This window comes from Danio rerio, chromosome 4 (genome assembly GCF_049306965.1).
Source record: "Danio rerio strain Tuebingen ecotype United States chromosome 4, GRCz12tu, whole genome shotgun sequence".
Lineage (NCBI taxonomy): Eukaryota > Metazoa > Chordata > Actinopteri > Cypriniformes > Danionidae > Danio > Danio rerio.
This window is the reverse complement of record NC_133179.1, coordinates 75,822,501-75,841,350: the sequence shown is the minus strand read 5'-3', so window position 1 is coordinate 75,841,350 and position 18,850 is coordinate 75,822,501. Positions and strand designations below refer to the sequence as shown.

Here is an 18,850-nt window from a genome sequence, read left to right as displayed (position 1 = left end):
CACACTATAGCGACGCCCTATTGCAGCTACACTTGTTGACCGTGTGTATTTGCTGCACTGCAGTGTGTTTAATTGTTGACTGGTGCTGGAAAGGGTGTATATTACTGTATATTAATGTGTACTAGAGCTCCAGATAGCGACCTGTGACTAAAACAAAAGAATGAATACAAGGTTACACAAAATAAAAAATGTACGGCAAAAGCAAAGTGAATTACATTACAATTACAAAAAAAACTAGCAGATAAACATAATTATTAATGAGCACAACTTCTTTGTGAATGTGTTTGCACTTATTAAATGAAATTCGACAGTCGTACGCGTCATTCCGGAAGTGACGTGATCTACGCGGAAGTGAGCAGCCGTTGCTATGATGCGGAGATGCTGAGGCTCTGAATCAGCGCATTTCTCCGTGTTCAGTGTGGAGGATGAAGTGATTTCAGTCAGCGCGGACAGCCGACACTGTGAGTACTGATTATAGACACATATTTACAGCACATCCGCTCACCAGCGGAGGACAAGACGGTGGAGGAGGAGGAGGAGCTGCTGCTGCTGGCGCTGACACACAGACAGAGGCAGCCCGGAGCGACGGACAGCCCATAATAAACACAGCAGATCTGCTGTAACCGACCTGAATACATGCAGTAATGTGGACAATACTGTTAATAAAACATGGTGACAATATAGACAAGCAGACTGACATTCCTGACAGCAGTAAAACACCATCATCATCATCATCATCATCATCCATCACAGAGTGAGTGAAGGGTTCATACAGCCCCGAGTTTGACCCTCTTGACATCATACATTAGTAGTAAGACTGTAGTAAAGGGAAACTTCTATTGATGGCTTGTTAAAACTGATGATGATGATGATGATGAAGCACATTGTCATCAGTCAGATGTGCAGTTGTCATGGTGAATGGGATTGTTTGTAACATTAGAATCTCTGTGATGGTTTATTATAGTGTGTGTGTGTGTGTGTGTGTGTGTGTGTGTGTGTGTGTGTGTGTGTGTGTGTGTGTGTGTGTGTTTCAGGAGCTGATGGCCGGTAAGGTGAAGTGGGTGACGGACATTGAGAAGTCTGTGCTGATCAATAACTTTGAGAAGAGAGGATGGATCCAGGTGACGGACAGCGAAGACTGGAACTTCTACTGGCAAGACACAATTCACTCATCCATTCACACTCTCGCTCACACATTCATTCACACTCTCTGAATGTTTATTCATTCACTCACTCATTTATGTACTCAATAATTCACTCATTTATTTATTCACTTGCTCACTCACTCATTCACTCACACTCACTCATTCATTTTTACACTCATTCATACACAATTTATTTATTGATTAATTCATTCATTCTTACTCACATTCATTCACTCAATCAATTATTTATTCACTCATTTATTTAATTATTCACTCACTAATTCATCCACTTACTCGGGTATTCAGTCACCCATTTATTTATTCACTCACTCTTTCACTCTACTTTTTTCATTCACTCACTCAATCAATCACTGATTCACTCATTATTTTTTTCATTCATTCATTCATTCACTCACTAAATCAATCACTCATTTATTCACTTATTTGTTTACTCACTAATTCACTTATTCATTTACTCACTCATTCATACATTCACTAATTCACTCATTCATTCATTCATTCAGATATTTATTCAGTCACTCATTCATTCACTGACTCACACATTTACTCATTCATTCACGCACTAATTTATTCACAGACTCACACTCACTCATGCATTTACTCACTCATTCACACACTCATACATTTAACCCCTTACACATTCACTCCTTATTTCACACAGACTCTTATACACACACACTCACTTGTTCATTTACTCATTCACTCACTCACACATTCACTCATTTACAAACTCACACTCATTCATTCACACACTCAGTCACTCACTGATTTGTTCATTTGCTCACTCATCCATTTATTCATTAATTCACTCACTCATTCATTCACTCAATCACTCATTCACTCATTTGTTCGCTCACTCACTCATTCACTCACACGTTCATCCTCACACTCATTCATACACACATTTACCAATTCACTCACTCATTTACTTATTTAATTTATTCATTCACTCATTCATTCACTCGTTTATTTATTCATTCTCACATTCATTCATACACACATTCACCAATTCATTCACTCATTTATTCACTCACTTATTTATTTATTCTCACACTCATTCATTCACTCATTTATTTATTCATTGCCTCACTCATTTATTTATTTATTTACTCACTCATTCATTCACTCATTTATTTATTCATTTATTCGCTCATTCATTCACTTGTTTATTTATTCATTCATTCACTCATTCATTCACTTATTTATTTATTCATTTATTCGCTCATTCATTCACTTGTTTATTTATTCATTCATTCATTCACTCACTCATTCATTTATTCAATCATTTAATGATTCACTCACTTATTCATCAACTCATTTATTTTTTCATTTACTCATTCATTTACTCATTTATTTATTCATTCACTCACTCATTCATTCACTCATTTATTCATTCATTTACTTATTTATTCATTCATTTACTCATTTATTTATTCATTAATGCATTCATTCAGTCATTTATTTATTCATTTACTCACTCATTCATTCACTCATTTATTCATTTACTAACTCAATCATTCACTGATGTATTTATTAATTCACCCACTCAATCATTCACTTATTTATTTATTCACTCACTCACTCACTCACTCACTCATTCATTCACTCATTTATCTATTCATTCACTTATTCACTTATTTATTAATTCACACTCATTCATACACACATTCACTAATTCACTCATTCACTTATTTATTTATGAACACATTCATTCATTTACTCATTTATTTATTCATTAATTCATTTATTCACTCATTTAATTATTAATTCACTCAGTCACTCATTCACTTACTCATTCATTCACTCATTTATTCATTCACTCACTCATTCACTCACCCATTTAATTATTCATTCACTCACTTACTCATTTATTTATTAATTCACTCATTTATTTATTCATTTACTCACTCATTTACTAATCTGTTTTATTAATTCACTCACTCATTTATTTATTCATTCTCTCTCACTCATTTATTTATTCATTCACCCACTCATTCATTTACTCAGTCATTCATTCACTCATTTATTTATTCATTCACTCATTATTCATTCACTCACTCATTCACTCATTTATTTATTCATTCACTCACTCATTCATTCACTCACTCATTTATTTATTTATTCATTCACTCACTCATTCATTCACTCATTTATTTATTCATTCACTCAGTCATTCATTCATTCACTCACTAACTCATTTATTTATTTTATTCATTCACTCATTTGTTCATTCACTCACTCATTTATTTATTTACTCACTCACTCATTCATTCACTCATTTATTCATTCATTCACTCATTCATTCATTCACTTATTCATTCATTCACTCATTCATTCATTCACTCATTCATTCATTCACTCATTTTTGCATTCATTCTCTCATTTATGTATTCATTCATTCACTCACTCATTTATTCCCACATTCATTCCCACATTTCACACAGACTTTCACACTCAATCATTCACACACGAAAGGTGCGTTCGACTTCATGCAGCGCTGCGCAGATCGATCGAAATCTGTCTTAAAGCGGTGCATTCTGGTTAGAAATCTTGTCCGGATTGATGCTGCGCCGACGCCACGTGACTGTCACATGTGGCATCAAAGTACCGCGACAGCGCTCCGAGATCAGACGGCAAACTCAGACCATGCAGCTTCTGAAGAGCGACTGCAGGAGCTTTGATGACGACACCGATATCACACGATTGGCCGAGTTCACCACATGACAACAAACACGTGTATTTCGGGTTTATAATTGGACAAATTCCGATTCAAAAGTTTCAAAACAAACAATTCACTTTTCACACCCTCTCTATCCTGTACACATCTTGCTTATTAAAAGACTACAAATATTTTACTGCAGTAATCATCTTTTGTTAAATAATCTGGTTATAAAGGTTAGCTTGTTTGCACAGGTTTATTTTTTAACTTTTTTATACAGACTATTTACTGCATTCATCTCCATGAACGATTTAAATGATATATTTTAGTGTATATTTTAGTGAATAACCTAAATATGAACTCAAATAAGTCTTACAGACTTGAAATAAGAAAATCATCATCATTGATCCTGCCCCCCTAAAGCTCTCTTAACAAATTAAAGTAAAGAACATTTTTATTAAATAATTATAAAATGGCTTTATTATTATAATATAAATATATATTTTATTTCCTGTCTAGCAGTTTAAAGGCTACCTGCTCTTTCTGGGAAACTTCTACATAGCTCACTTATTTTACCTTTTGTTCTTTTCAACACAATCTTTTTGGATTAAAATGCTTTTTTGAAAATTCAATCATCATCCAAAATAATGTCATTTATTAAGACCTAATCAAAACACCTTGTTTTGCTTTTTACATGGGAAATTTTTATATCTATAAATGTACATATATGTAAACCCTTTTTTTTAGCATATTTAAACAAGAAGTATTAGCCTAAAGATTGATGTTTAACTCCTAGAATTTATGCTTATTGCTTTGTATTTAATAGACCTGTTCGTTTTTATGTTTATATTAACCTCTCATTTCCTCTTATTTCTCTCATGCATTTGTTATATATTTTATTCATAATTCTCTCTTATTGTTTAAAAAGGAACTACAGTTTGAAGAGCCTGTATTCTGTTTTATTTGTAAATGTTTTGTTGTTATAAATAAAAATAACAAAAAAAAAATATATATATATGATGACGCCATGTGATTGGTCATCATGACTGCAGCAACTTTGAGTCCCGAAGTGTCCAGCTGACCGTCTTGACGGCTCCGTTTTCAACTCCGCCCCGCCTGCGCTCGGCTAATCTCGTTGATCACCGGCTGCAGCTGAGCTTCATGTCGAACGCACCTGAAGTCATTTAGTGATTCATTAATTTGCTCATTCTGCCATCTATTCATTAATTCACTCATCCACTCGCTTATTCACACACACACACACACACACACACACACACAGAGACAGACAGTCAGTAGAGCTGCTCATAGTGTCATCAGGTCACTCATGGTGGATTATTGACTGTGTGTTTGTACACACAGAGGAGCTCCTGAGCCCTGAGACAGCCCTGAGTCACCGCACACACACACACACATCCTCATCAGCTGGGCTCTGCTTATATTGGTGTGTGTGTGTGAGCTCAGTCTTCTGTAACAGGATGAGCTCAAACGGTGGAGGGTCCACCTGCAGCTTCATTTTAACTGCATGCAGTGCCCTCTAGTGTCCACCATCAGCACTGCAGCCTGGGGTTATGGTTCATTAGCACTATATATATAGAGTTACTGGATATGAGCATATGTCTACTTCAGATGTGTGTGTGTGTGTGTGTGTGTGTGTGTGTGTGTGTGTGTGTGTGTGTGTGTGTGTGTGTGTGTGTGTGTGTGTGTGTGTGAATCCATCATGTGGGCTCAGTGTGGGTGTTGTCCATCAGTCAGGTCTACAGCGTCATCTTCAGCCCCCGTCAGGCGGTGGAAATCCTCAGTGTGTGTGTGTCGTTCTCTGCAGGATGAGCATCCAGACCATCCGCACGGTGTTCAGCGTGGACACGGGCTACCGGCTGACGGACGATCAGATGGTGAACCACTTCCCCAACCACTACGAGCTGACGCGCAAAGACCTGATGATCAAGAACATCAAGCGCTACCGCCGAGAGCTGGAGAAGGAGAACAGCGCGCTCGCCGAGAAGGACGACAGCGGAAAATACATCTATCTGGGTGAGGGAGTGTGTGTGTGCATATATTTACACAGCAGATGTCCTTCCAGCTGCAACCCAGTCCTGGAAAACACCCATACACACTCATTCACACACACACACTCATACACTACAGCTGATCAGTTCCCCTATAGCGCATGTGTTTGGACTGTACCGGAGCACCCAGAGGAAACCCACGCCAACTCGGGGAGAACATGCAAACTCCACACAGAAACACCAACTGACCCAGCAAAGACTCGAAACAGCGGCCCTCTTACTGTGTGTGTGCTCTTCAGATTTCGTGCCGGTGACGTTCATGCTGCCGGCGGACTATAACCTGTTCGTGGAGGAGTTCCGCAAGAGTCCGTCCAGCACCTGGATCATGAAGCCCTGCGGGAAAGCCCAGGGCAAAGGCATCTTCCTCATCAACAAGCTCTCGCAGATCAAGAAGTGGTCCCGCGACAGCCGCACGTCCACGTGAGCCTACACACACACACACACACAATAATAATACTCGCACACAAGACCTACACCAGTCTGAGTATATACTTTTATTCTAAGTGGTCTTAATAAATAGTCTGCTTATTACAATTTTAGGCCACAGCAGGTCTAAATGTGCACGTTTTGACCCTTCGAAATGAAGAAGACCCTCATATGTGTGCAGATATGTCAGAATCCTGCTAGCTGGACATGTCTGTTGATCTGAAACACTCTGCTGACGTCAGGTGTTCTGCTGTGCATTCTGTGCCAGAACGTCAGTCTTTGTGTTGACCTCTATGACCCGCCCACTGCCAGTTTAGCCAATTATATTTCAGCACTCCGGGTTGCCAGATGGTGGAATTCAGTCTTGAAGGCGGTCAGTGTGTGTGGCAGCTGAAGATGCGCCCTCTGGAGGACAGCAGCAGCCTCTAAAAGGAGACGCAGATATTAGATATTAAAATACACATGAGGTGGTTTATAATTAGCAGATAATATAAATATTACAAACGTAAACATTAGCTGAGCTGGATCATCAGGCATGCTCGCTTCTGCCTGTGCTGTCAATCTGGCAACCTGTGTGTGTGTGTCAGTGTAAGGACGAGCCGGGTGAAGAATCCTCTTCACTATTTTGAATGTGGTCTGCAATACCCAGTTCATCCACTAGAGATCAGTCCTGCATACTCATTACGTTCAGTTTAGTTGACTCTATTGAACATAATCAGTGTCATATGACTTGTATTCTTCTTGTAGATTTGATCCTGATTTAGCTTCAGTTCGTCTGTATATACTGCACATATCAGGGGATGCATGCGTTATATTAAATGCAGATTCATTCCTTTTTAGCAGCATTGTAAGTCTGGCTGGTAATTGAGAATTATTAATAAAACATTTTTTACAAATTCTACAAATTTCACATTAACAAATCTAGTGTTGAATCATGTCTAAATACTCGAATGATTAACCTAAACTGAGAAGGGAAGCAGATTTGTTCAGAAACAAGACTAGCAGACATTATTAAAGAGCCCTACAGGAACACAATGACCCACACACAATGATCTGACCATAGTTGTCCTACTTAAACCCACCTTTAACCTAAAATAAATAAATAAATAAAAAATAATCAAAAAAAAAAAATATATATATATATATATATATATATATATATTAATTGATTACTGCACAAATAGTATTCTGTAATCCAAATATTAATCAATATTATTATGCAATATAATTATTGCATTAATATTCATTGAATAATATTAAGTAAATTAATAATAAACTCACATATAGAACACTTATTTAATTAAAAGCGGTATGGTTAGACAGGAAGAGCATGTAAATGTCGCTTCTCCATCACTCTCCAGAGTACAATGATCCTGTAAATGTCATGTATGCTGTAATCAGTGCATCATTAGCTGTAATGTTTACCAAAAATGCTTGCAAACAGCAGCGTAGCGGATCCGTCACTTCAATTACATATTAAAACTCACCCCAGTTAAAAGCTGAGGTTGGTTTCACATCACATGCAGGGTTGCCAGATTGGTGGGAGATTTATGTGGGCAGAGTGATAGACAGAGTCTGATGTGTGGTATTTGGCAACCCTGATAATATTAATAATAGTAATGTGTTTGTTGTGGTGTAGAGTACAGAAGCTGAACTCAACACATGCACTTCTCAGCTCATCATGTCTGTGGTTAATATCCTCTTCAGTGGTGTTAATGTTCTGTGAAAACAGCGCCTCAGCACTGAGCTCTTGTGGACAAACTAAGTAGTGCAAGCAGTATGTAATAAAACCGTATTATATTTTAGAACAGTTTTCATTTGTATAATCCCTCATTGAATGTGCATTAAATTATTAGTCCTGACATGAAAACATATCCATAAGTAGCTGACGTGGGAATAAATAAATAATATATAAAGAACTAGAAAATACTCTAATTACTTTGGCCACTCTACAGTGTAGGAACACTGAAATAGCATGTCAATACTGTACAACTGTCTATTAAATTCAGTACTGTAGTGTGTTTCTGATATCCTCACTATAGCCTGAAGCACAGCTGTTCTACAGTACACTACAGTACATCTCAAAACACATACAGTTGCACATACTGTAACATGTAATGCCTTCACTTTACCCTGACAATACTGCAGCACAATTTAAACTGGATACTATTCATCTGAACAACAGCCAATATAAACCTGAGTGTCTTGACTGAGGCTGATCCTCAGCTCCTGCATGAGTCTGTGTTGTTCAGCGGGTGTTATCTGGGAATATCAGACTCGGGATCTCTCGACTGATCCAGTATTCAGACCGCCTGTATTTGATCATCAGTGTTCTGCTGCTCATGCAGGGCCTAGATGGGCTGATTGTGGTCTGTGTTCAGGTTTGTGGCGGCGAACAGTGGGAAGGAGGCGTACGTGATCTCGCTGTACATCGACAACCCTCTGCTGATCGGCGGGAAGAAGTTTGACCTGCGGCTCTACGTGCTGGTCACCACCTACCGGCCGCTCAAGTGCTACATGTGGGTGCAGGAGAGCTCAGAGTAAGGCTGAATGTCCGCTTCACTGCACTAAAGCGCTTGTGTTGCAGGTATAAACTGGGCTTCTGCCGCTTCTGCACTGTCAAATACACCCCCAGCACCAGCGAACTGGACAACATGTTCGTGCACCTCACCAACGTGGCCATCCAGAAGCACGGCGTGAGTCCACCACCGGCGTTTCAGATCACGACACTCTCTCCTGATGCTTACGCCACTGATGGCAGTCTGTGTTTGAGGAGCTACTGATGTAGGGGAGGAGCTAATGAAGAAAAGGGAGGGGCTGATTATAAAGGGGAGGGGCTGTTGAAGAAAAGGGAGGAGCTGATTATTAAGGGGAGGGGCTGATGATGAAGAGGAGGGCTACTGATGAAGGGGGAGCTGTTGAAGAAAAGGGAGGAGCTGATGATGAAGGGGAGGAGCTACTGATAAAGGGGGAGCTGATTATGAAGGGGAGGAGCTACTGATGAAGGGAGAGCTGTTGAAGAAAAGGGAGGAGCTGATTATGAAGGGGAGGAGCTACTGATAAAGGGGGAGCTGATTATGAAGGGGAGGAGCTACTGATGAAGGGGGAGCTGTTTAAGAAAGGGGAGGAGCTGATTATGAAGGAGAGGATCTACTGATGATGAAGGGGAGGAGCTACTGATGAAAGGGGAGCTGATTATGAAGGGGAGGAGCTACTGATGAAGGGGGAGCTGTTTAAGAAAGGGGAGGAGCTGATTATGAAGGAGAGGATTTACTGATGATGAAGGGGAGGAGCTACTGATGAAGGGGGAGCTGATTATGAAGGGGAGGAGCTACTGATGAAGGGGGAGCTGTTTAAGAAAGGGGAGGAGGTGATTATGAAGAGGAGGAGCTACTGATGAAGGGAGAGCTGTTGTAGAAAGGGGAGGAGCTGATTATGAAGGAGAGGAGCTACTGATGAAGGGAGAGCTGTTGAAGAAAGGGGAGGAGTTGATTATGAAGAGGAGGGGCTACTGATGATGAAGGGGAGGAGCTACTGATGAAGGGAGAGCTGTTGAAGAAAGGGGAGGAGGTGATTATGAAGAGGGGCTACTGATGATGAAGGGGAGGAGCTAATGATGAAGGTAGAGCTGTTGAAGAAAGGGGAGGAGCTGATTATGAAGAGGAGGGGCTACTGATGATGAAGGGGAGGAGCTACTTATGAAGGAGAGGAGCTGATGAAGAAAGGGGAGGGGATTATGAAGGGGAGGAGCTGTTGAAGAAAAGGGAGGAGCTGATTATGAAGTGGAGGAGCTACTGATGAAGGCGAGGAGCTGTTGAAGGGGAGGGGCTTTTGATGAAGGGGAGAAGCTAATGATGAAAGGGAGGGGCTGTTGAAGAAAGGTGAGGGGCTAATTATGAAGGGGAGGGGTTACTGTTGAAGGGGAGGAGCTGATGAAGAAAGGAAAGGAGCTGATTATGGAGGGAAGGACCTTCTGTTGAAGGAGAGAAGCTGATGATGAAGGGGAGGAGCTGGTAAAGAAAGAGGAGGGGCTGTTAAAGAAAGGGCATGGGCTGATTATGAAGGGGAGGAGCTGTTGAAGAAAGGAAAGGGATGCTGATTAAGGAGAGGAGTTACTGATGAAAAGGAGGAGATGTTATTGAAGAGGAGGGGCTATTGATGAAAGGGAGGAGCTGTTGTTGAAGGGGAGGAGCTACTGATAAAGGAGAAGAGCAACTGAATCAGGCGAAGAACTATTAAAGAAGCGGGAGGAACTGTTGATGAAGGGGAGGAGCTGATGATAAAGGGGAGGGTCTACTGACGAAGGGGGAGCTGTTGAAGAAAGGGGGAGGAGCTGATGATGAAGGAGAGGAGCTACTGATAAAAGTAAGGAGCTTTTGATAAAGGGGAGAAGCTGATGATGAAGGGGAGGAGCTCATGAAAATGGGAGGAGCTACTGATGAAGAGGAGGAACTGTTGATGAAGGGGAGGAGCTACTGATAATTCCTCCATGTTTCCAGTAACCTCTCCCCTTCATCACCAACTCCTCCCCCTTCATCAATAACTCCTCCTTTTTATCAACAGCTCCTCCCCTTCATCATCAGCTGCAGCAGCCCCTCCCTTATTCAGTAGCTTTTCTCCTTCATCAGTAACTCCTCCCCTTCATCATGAGCTCCTCCCCTTCATCGTCAGCTGCAGTAGCCCCTCCCTTAATCATGAGCTCCTCTCCTTCATCAGTAGTCCTTCCTCTTCATCAGTAACTCCTCCCCTTTATCATGAGCTCCTCCCCTTCATCAGTAGTTTTTCCCCTGATTTAGTAGCTCTTCTCCTTCATCAATAGCTCCTCCCCTGTCTTCAATAGCTCCCCTCCTTCATAATCAGCTCCTCCCCCTCATCAATAGCTCCTCCCCTTCGCAGGTAAGGAAAGAATTGTTAGTTTAGGGGAAGAGCTGCTACTGACGGGGAGGAATTGTTAATGAAGGGGAGGGTCTATTGATAAAGGGGACGAACTGTTAATGAAGGGGAGGAGCTACCTGTAAAGGTGAGAAACTATTAATCAAGGGGAGGAGCTACTGTTAAAGGGGAAGAGCTGTTAATAAAGGAGGAGCTGATAATGAAGAGGGGCTGTTAATTAAGGGGAGGAGCTACTGTTGAAGAGGAGGAAATGTTGATGCAGGGGAGGAGAGACTGGTGAAGGGGAGGAGACAATGAGGAAGAGGAGAGGTGAGGATGAAGAGGGGAGGAGCTATTGGTGAATGGGTGGAATTGTTAACGAAATGGAGGATCCAGGGTTAAATGGGAGGAGCGTGTGTGATCAGCTGTTGTGTGTGTGTGCCCGCAGGACGACTATAATCATGTGCACGGGGGGAAGTGGACGGTCAGTAACCTGCGTCTGTATCTGGAGAGCACGCGCGGACCCGACGTCACCAACCACCTGTTTGACCAGATACACTGGATCATCGTGCAGTCGCTCAAAGCTGTGGCTGTACGTCTCACACACACACACACACACACACACACACACTACAGACAGTGAGCGTGAGTGTGTGTGTTTCTGTCTGCAGCCTGTCATGAACAACGACAAGCACTGCTTCGAGTGTTACGGCTATGACATCATCATCGACGACAGACTGAAGCCCTGGCTGATCGAGGTCAGTCACACACACACACACACACACACACACACACACATATCATCAGCATTAATATTGTCATTTATAGTGCTCAGTGAAGTGAAGCAGCTGCTGTTAGAGCACTGAGCACAGCTGAAGATGGCTTATGGCTTTGTTTTCTCAATTCTGCTTTCAGCTCAGGTTACTTCCCTATCTGTGTGTGTGTGTGTGTGTGTGTGTTTCAGGTGAACGCGTCTCCGTCTCTGACCTCCAGCACTGCTAATGACCGCATCCTGAAGTATAACCTGATCAACGACACGCTGAACATCGTCACCCCGAACGCAGAGATCCCCGACTGCCGCTGGAACCGCAGCCTGCCCAAAGAGGCCCTCGGCCACTACCAAGTGCTGTGAGTGGCTGTGTGTGTGTGTGTGTGTGTGTGTGTGTGTTAAAAATGTGTAGTGTGTGTTATTGTGTAATATATAGTGTGTCTGCATGTGTGTGTGTAACTTCTATTCCTAAAGTAATAAACACCCAATGTGTGTGTGTGTGTGTGTGTGTGTGTGTGTGTGTGCTGCAGGTATGATGAGGAGCAGGCTCTGAGCGAGAGCACAGAGCGAGATCTCCGCAGCCGCTCGGGTCACTCTTTGGGGTCAAAGAGCACGAGGCAGAGCGGGGTCAGACCTTTCCCAGCCACCTGGAAGTGAACACACACACACACACTCATACACACACATACAGAGAGACGCTGCTGCTCCTGCATGACTGGAGGACACTGATGATCAGCTGTCTGGACTCTTCGTCTGTGTGTGTGTGTGCGTGTGTGTGTGTGTGTGTGTATTTGAGAGAGGCGGTGCTGTGATATTGGTGCAGTATACTGATCAGGCGTGATGGTAAACACCTGACAGCAGACAACAGCAGAGCCAGTGAAGTGTGATGTACTGTACAGTATCTTCCATGAGGACTGCAGGAGTACCTGAGGTGTAGACACTTTCAGAAGCTGTAAATAAGAGGAATAAAGTCTCTAAGAGAGTCTCAGTCTCCTGTGTAAGTGACTGAAACACATTCATTCTGCTTAGTCCACAGCGGAATGAACCGCCAACTATTCCAGCATTTGTTTTAGATAGCGAAAGCCCTTCCAGCTCAAAACACTCATTTACGCACACACTCATACACTACTGCCAGTTTAGTTGATCAGCTCCCCTAAAGTGCATGTGTTTAAACTGTGGGGGAAACCCATGCCAACTCGGGGAGAACATGCAAACTCCACACAGAAACACACTGACTCAGCCGGGACTCAAACCAGAGACCTTCTTGCTGTGAGGCCACCGTGACACATTAATGAGGAGTAATAAATGTTTCTTGTCAGTTGTTTATTACGGTGTACACGTTAATATTGGCGGTGATTGAAGCAGATAATCAATAATCGCGTGTTTATCAGCTGTACTGGACTTTTATAAACTTTTTTTAAATGTAAATAGTGTCCGTGCGGGTGCGCGCTCGACAGTTCGCTCATGCACGCGCAGGGGATGTGACGTCAGAGAGCCGCGCCTCCGCTCAGCTGCAGTCGCCGAATACCGATGAGAAACGGAGAAAAGTCGAGCAAACTCTCCGGGACAGACACGCGGGCGGCGGAGCGACTCAAACACACTCAGGTAACCGGCAAACACAGCGCACACACCGCGCGCAGCTCTCGCGGACACCGGGGGAACTTTCTGAGGGCGTCAGTCTGAGCGCAGGGCAGGCGCTGTCCGGAGGTCGGTCCCCGGTAACGGATCGCTCACCGGCGGGTCAGCCGCTGTCCTCCGGAGTTCATAGCAGCGCTTTATTCCGTTACAGCGGCTCTCCGTGAGTCAGCGGCGTGACGTTATCAGCGTGCTTCCGTTAGACCGCGCTCGAGTTTGAGCTTCACACATTCAACGTGTTCACGGCACTTCAGCAGTGTGTGTGTGTGTGTGTCAGAAAAGTGTGTTAATGTCAGAACAGTGTGTGTATGGCAGGTCAGGGGCTCATACGCCTGTGACAGGAGTGTGTGTGTAACTTTCAGAGAGGCAGGGCGGGGCGCGAGCGCTGCTCGAAACCGCCGTCAGTGTGTGTGTGTGTGTGTGTGTGTGTGTGTGTGTTTCAACAGGTGCTGTGTTGTTTTGTTTGGACAGAGCTTTGTGTTTGACTGTATTCATTCGGATGATCTGGAAATGTTCTGAAGTAACCGTGAAGTCATACACATGCACAATGACGTCACGAGCAAAGCGCAGCGCTGGTCCTTATCAGTGACGTCACTGCGCTGGTTTTCTGGTGATGGTTCTACCGGCAGAGCTAATGCAGTGTCGCTTTCTGTAGGTTTGCGACTCGTATTGTTGTTATTATTATTATTATTATTAAGTTTTCCTGACTGAATGACTCCGCTATTCACTGACCTCAGTGTAAAGCTCGAGCTGAAGCCTAATGTTCTTCATAGTTAGTCAAACTAGTAAGTAGGAAGTGTTCGTTTACAGTGCTAATGAGTTAAACACTTACTGTCTGCTGTCTGTTTATAATGGAAACATGCTAATACATCACTGTAGCACTTAGCAGAGCTGGCTTTCACAATGTAAACACTCCTTGGGTCAGGCTGGACTCTGATTGGCTCTCAGGTGTTCGGTTATTGTCAGATAAAGTAGTTCCGGCAGGTTTAGAGCAGCTCTATATCACTCCGCTGAATGATTAGAGTTATTACACAGCTACAGTAGTCAGACATCACACCAGAACCCAACAGAGCAGGAGATGTGGAGGACACCAGTGTGTTGATGAGCAGGATCTGCTGACGGGTGTTGATTGAGTCTTATGGGATGCTGCAGAATTATTCACACACTTCGCTTCATCACACACACACACACACACACACACAGAGCTGAGGTGGTTACTGTGCAGATTCAGGATCTCAGAGGAGCTGCAGGCCGCTGTGTGTGTGTGTGTGTGTGTGTGTGACCTGATCAGCTCCCGCGTTCATGTTCAAGCTGATCGTCAGGTCCTCCAGAGAGAGCAGTAGTAGCGGAGTGTATCCGCTGCGGCTCAGTCAGGAATCTGAAGACTCGCTGAAATGAGTCACGGAGAGAGACAGAAATGAGGAAGCTGAACTCTGACTAATGAAGAGCTGAGGAGATCATCCAGGACTTCACTTTAATTCATTTATCTCCTCAAGCTGTAGGATCTGCAGTCACTCAGCTACATCAGATCAGTGTGTGGATCAGATCTGACAACGCTCAAACACTAAACACAGCGCATATATATATATATATATATCTACATGTTTACAGCTAATTTTTAAAGTAAATTCTAAAACAATACATTAATACAAATCCTATTTACAGTATTAACGGGTCATTAGAAAAGATGGTTAGTGTTTAGCTCTGGGTAAATCTAGCATTTCGTTCATGATGCTCCTAAAAGTGTCTTAAAAAGGCTTAAATTTGACTTGAAGCCTGCATTAAGCCTGAATACACTACTGAAGTTTACCCACACTAGCAGAATGGGAATTCAAATCTTTATTTACTGTAGAAACTGTCATTAATAAAAGCAAGTAATAAACACACACACACACACACACACACACACACACACACACACACATTTAAATGAGCAGCACACAGTTAAGGAAACCGTAAACATTGAGGGAAAAGAGGAACTACAGAGAAACTTTTCACTGAATTCATCAAGCAAAGGAAATTAACAGTAAAGGAACAAAGTAAAGTTTAAACAATATATATTAAATACCAGTAATAATATGCAAGTAAAAACTGAATTCTTTAATTAAACAGTAACTATATTTTTAAGTCCGAAAACGGGTTTTCTTTATTTTTTGTTTTATTATTATTGATTTTATTACTTTATTTATTTTTGTCCTGCTACATGATAATTAAATAATAATAAAAAATATTTGTTAGATTTTAAAATTACATGAAATCCAACCTAAAATTTCACACAGCATTTTAAGACATTTTAACAATCGATTTGATCAAGTAGTTTTTACCAGATGTCGTATTGGGCATACGAGAATAACACGTGTTTTTTGCTGCAAGGTGAAAACTCTACTCAGTGTTTGTGCTGTAAAACTCCTCTGACTGTAAAACACATTTTACTGCACTGCCCTGCTTTTACTGAATCCAGAAGCCTTTTTTATGAAATGAACTCTTTGAAGGACATTTTTAACAAAGTGGAACCAGAAAAGATTTTAGAATTTTTATCATGTATTAACACAAAAAATCTTATTTAATTTATGTTTTATTTTGTTTGTTGATTTTTAAATTGTATATTTATTGTTGAAAGGTTCCTGCCATGAAAATAGCCTTGCTTGCTGACATGGCATTAAATAAAAAATACAATACATTTTGTTAGATTTTATTATAATCATTATTCAGTCGATAAGACACATAAAAAAAAAACATTAATTTATGAACAAATTTTAAAATGTATTCATTTATTCATTCGTTCATTTTGTTTAAAGCTTAGTCCCTTTATTAATCTGGCGTCGCCACAGCGGAATGAACCGCCAACTTATCCAGCAAGTGTTTTACACAGCGGATGCCCTTCCAGCTGCAACCCAGTTCTGAGTAACGCCCATACACTACAGCCAATTCAGTTGATCAGTTCCCCTATAGCGCATGTGTTTGGACTGTGGGGGAAACCGGAGCACCCGGAGAAAACCCACACCAACACAGGGAGAACATGCAAACTCCACACAGAAACACCAACTGACCCAGCCGAGACTCAAACCAGAGACCTTCTTGCTGTTAGGCCACAGTGGGACACCAGTGAGCCATTGCACCACCCCAGAATCATCATCATCATCATCATCATTATTATTATTGATTTAGTGAGTGAGTGAGATTAGTGAGCAGTGTCTCCAGGGTGTACTGCTCCAGTGGTTCTTGAGTTGTTGTTTTGTAGTTTTATTCCAGTATTTGTGTGTGTTTTGAGAGCAGAACTGAAGACTTTAAGGTAATATTAGTGTTGAGTGTTGAGCAGAGCTGTCAGAAAGCACTGATTGTAGATCACACACACACACACACACACACATGTGGACAAACGTCAGCCAACAGTGGCAGTAACATGCATAAGGCAGACAGTTTTATTGCCTGATTCATTAAGAAAGTACAATACTTTTCTGCAGATAATATAATAAAGTAACAATAAATCCTCTACACATTACGCACACGCTTACAAATGAAGGAAAGATCTAATGAAATCTGCCATATTTAATGAAGGACAGTGAACTAACAAGGTGAACATAATAACATGCAAGCCAAAGCTTGATTATTCATGAATAAATAATGATTTAGATCAAGCCTAATGGAGTCTGACAGGCAGTTATCATTAAATGAGCATTATAATCTGCATTATTCCTGATGTAGTGAATGAGAAGCAGCCTCTGCAGGAGATCTACTGCTCCAGGGGTTCATCAGATGAAGAAATAAAGTCTTAATGATTAACTGTAAATATTGTATATATTTATACAATAGTTCTGTCTGGTTCTCAAATCTGATTGGCTGATAGCTGTGCAATATTCTGCAATATCAGAACTCCTACAGCCTCTTCACCCTTTGTGTATTACTCCGCCCACATACAGCCAGCAGAAAGCAGACACTACAGATCTACAGTGTAAAAGATGCTTTTAACTGTTTTAACAGCTGTTAAACTGTACGCTTATGATTTAAATCCAACGCGGAAGAAAGTAGTTCCTCATACCAAAGGGTTTTTGAGACTCTCCATGTTTGATTATGTTTTTATACACAATTATGAAGTTAAACTGTCGTCTAAACGCAATATCACACTCGTAGCAGTGCCATATGGCTGTATCGGCACTGGTGGGGGCACTAAGGCAACGCACACCACCCACCAGTGCTGATATACAGCCATATGGCACTGCTACGAGTGTGATATTGCTCATATATATATATATATATATTTTTTTTTTTTTTTTTTTTTTTAATATGGATTTTCGCACAAGAACTGAAGCAAATGATGGCAGTAGTATTGAGAAAAGATGAAGACGAGCTGTTTTTCCCAGTTACTGCTGGATTTCTGAGGGATTCATGTTATTGAGTAGCAGTTCCAGCGTTATAGATGTGATATTTACAGTGAAATCTCAAATATTAACTCACAGAGAGAGTATGTGTTAACATTATACTGAAGCATCGTTTATATTGTACAAAACTACTAATCACAGAGTTGTGGGATCAGGACCGTATCCATCTGTAGACGTGTTTAATTGAGGGAAATCAGCATGCGTTATGGATGTGTACATGTGAGTTTGCAGGAGGAGAAATTGGAGAAATGTGAAGTTGACATGTTCGTTTATTTCGTTAATTGATGATGTTAAATTGAATGGGGCGATCTATAAGCACAAATCTACAGCTGGAATACAGCGTTTCATCATTGCTTCCATGTGAACCGGTCTTACAGTCTCAAATGGGAGCATGTCTTAAACCTGAATGCTTTAAAAACCCCAGACATCAAGAACACACGCTCATGATGAGTTATTATAACACAGACTGAACATTGCGTATATCCCGCGACGTCACTGTAGTGGAATATTGCGATATCCATGCTGAAACCACATATCGAGCAGCTCTGGTGTACAGCGTACAGCACAATCTGGAGGAGGAGAGTCGGCTTTATTGACTATTTACTGGACATTTCTGAGGAGAAAGCTCTGTTATGGACCTGTCAGAGGTGAAACTGGCTCTTGTGTGAGTTTAATCAATCACATATAGTAGTCTGGGAGCACTGGCGGAGACATGTTGTACAGTACAGTTGTGTTCAAGCCTGAGCAGAACACCTGGAAAGGCTTTATCTGTTGTGGTGAAAGCTTGAGTTCTTGATGCTGAGAGCTGCATGAGCGGCTGGGTTTCTTGAGTTCATGCGCGCACCGCTGCTCCTCATTCTGTGTTTACTAATGAA

The 18,850-nt window shown here is 41.7% G+C and overlaps 2 protein-coding genes across 10 annotated transcripts in view; both read left to right on the top strand.

Moving 5' to 3' along the window:
- The first annotated feature begins 327 nt into the window (after nt 1–327).
- ttll1 (tubulin tyrosine ligase-like family, member 1) lies at nt 328–12,944 on the top strand. 6 transcript variants are annotated; one of them, XM_073945806.1, is made up of 10 exons: nt 328–461; nt 1,038–1,242; nt 5,589–5,859; nt 6,134–6,314; nt 8,702–8,839; nt 8,908–9,016; nt 11,641–11,784; nt 11,864–11,950; nt 12,157–12,320; nt 12,492–12,944. In XM_073945806.1, exons 3-10 carry the CDS (start codon nt 5,652–5,654, stop codon nt 12,616–12,618), a joined length of 1,158 nt encoding a protein of 385 aa, XP_073801907.1. In that variant the 5' UTR covers nt 328–461; nt 1,038–1,242; nt 5,589–5,651; the 3' UTR covers nt 12,619–12,944. The 6 variants fall into 6 exon arrangements, with proteins under 6 accessions (XP_073801907.1, XP_017210469.1, XP_073801905.1 ...); XM_017354980.3 differs by having other exon boundaries at nt 1,035–1,153; nt 5,651–5,859; XM_073945804.1 differs by having other exon boundaries at nt 1,035–1,242.
- Nucleotides 12,945–13,450: 506 nt separating this feature from the next.
- pacsin2 (protein kinase C and casein kinase substrate in neurons 2) overlaps nt 13,451–18,850 on the top strand; it is a 21,384-nt gene continuing 15,984 nt past the window's right edge. For 3 of the 4 annotated variants that reach the window (XM_068219571.1, XM_068219570.1, XM_005168591.5), the window contains exon 1: nt 13,451–13,566. The gene's annotated coding sequence lies outside the window, so the exon portion shown is untranslated. The remainder of the gene's footprint in view (nt 13,567–18,850) is intronic. The other variant, NM_207069.2, reaches the window with a different exon arrangement.

Coding starts and splice junctions, on each gene's coding strand:
- ttll1 (XM_017354980.3), top strand. CDS start 1,041: ATGGCCGGTAAGGTGAAGTGGGTGACGGACATTGAGAAGTCTGTGCTG. Junction 5,860..6,133: donor CGGAAAATACATCTATCTGG/GTGAGGGAGTGT, acceptor TGTGCTCTTCAG/ATTTCGTGCCGGTGACGTTC. Junction 8,840..8,907: donor CGGCCGCTCAAGTGCTACAT/GTGGGTGCAGGA, acceptor CTTGTGTTGCAG/GTATAAACTGGGCTTCTGCC.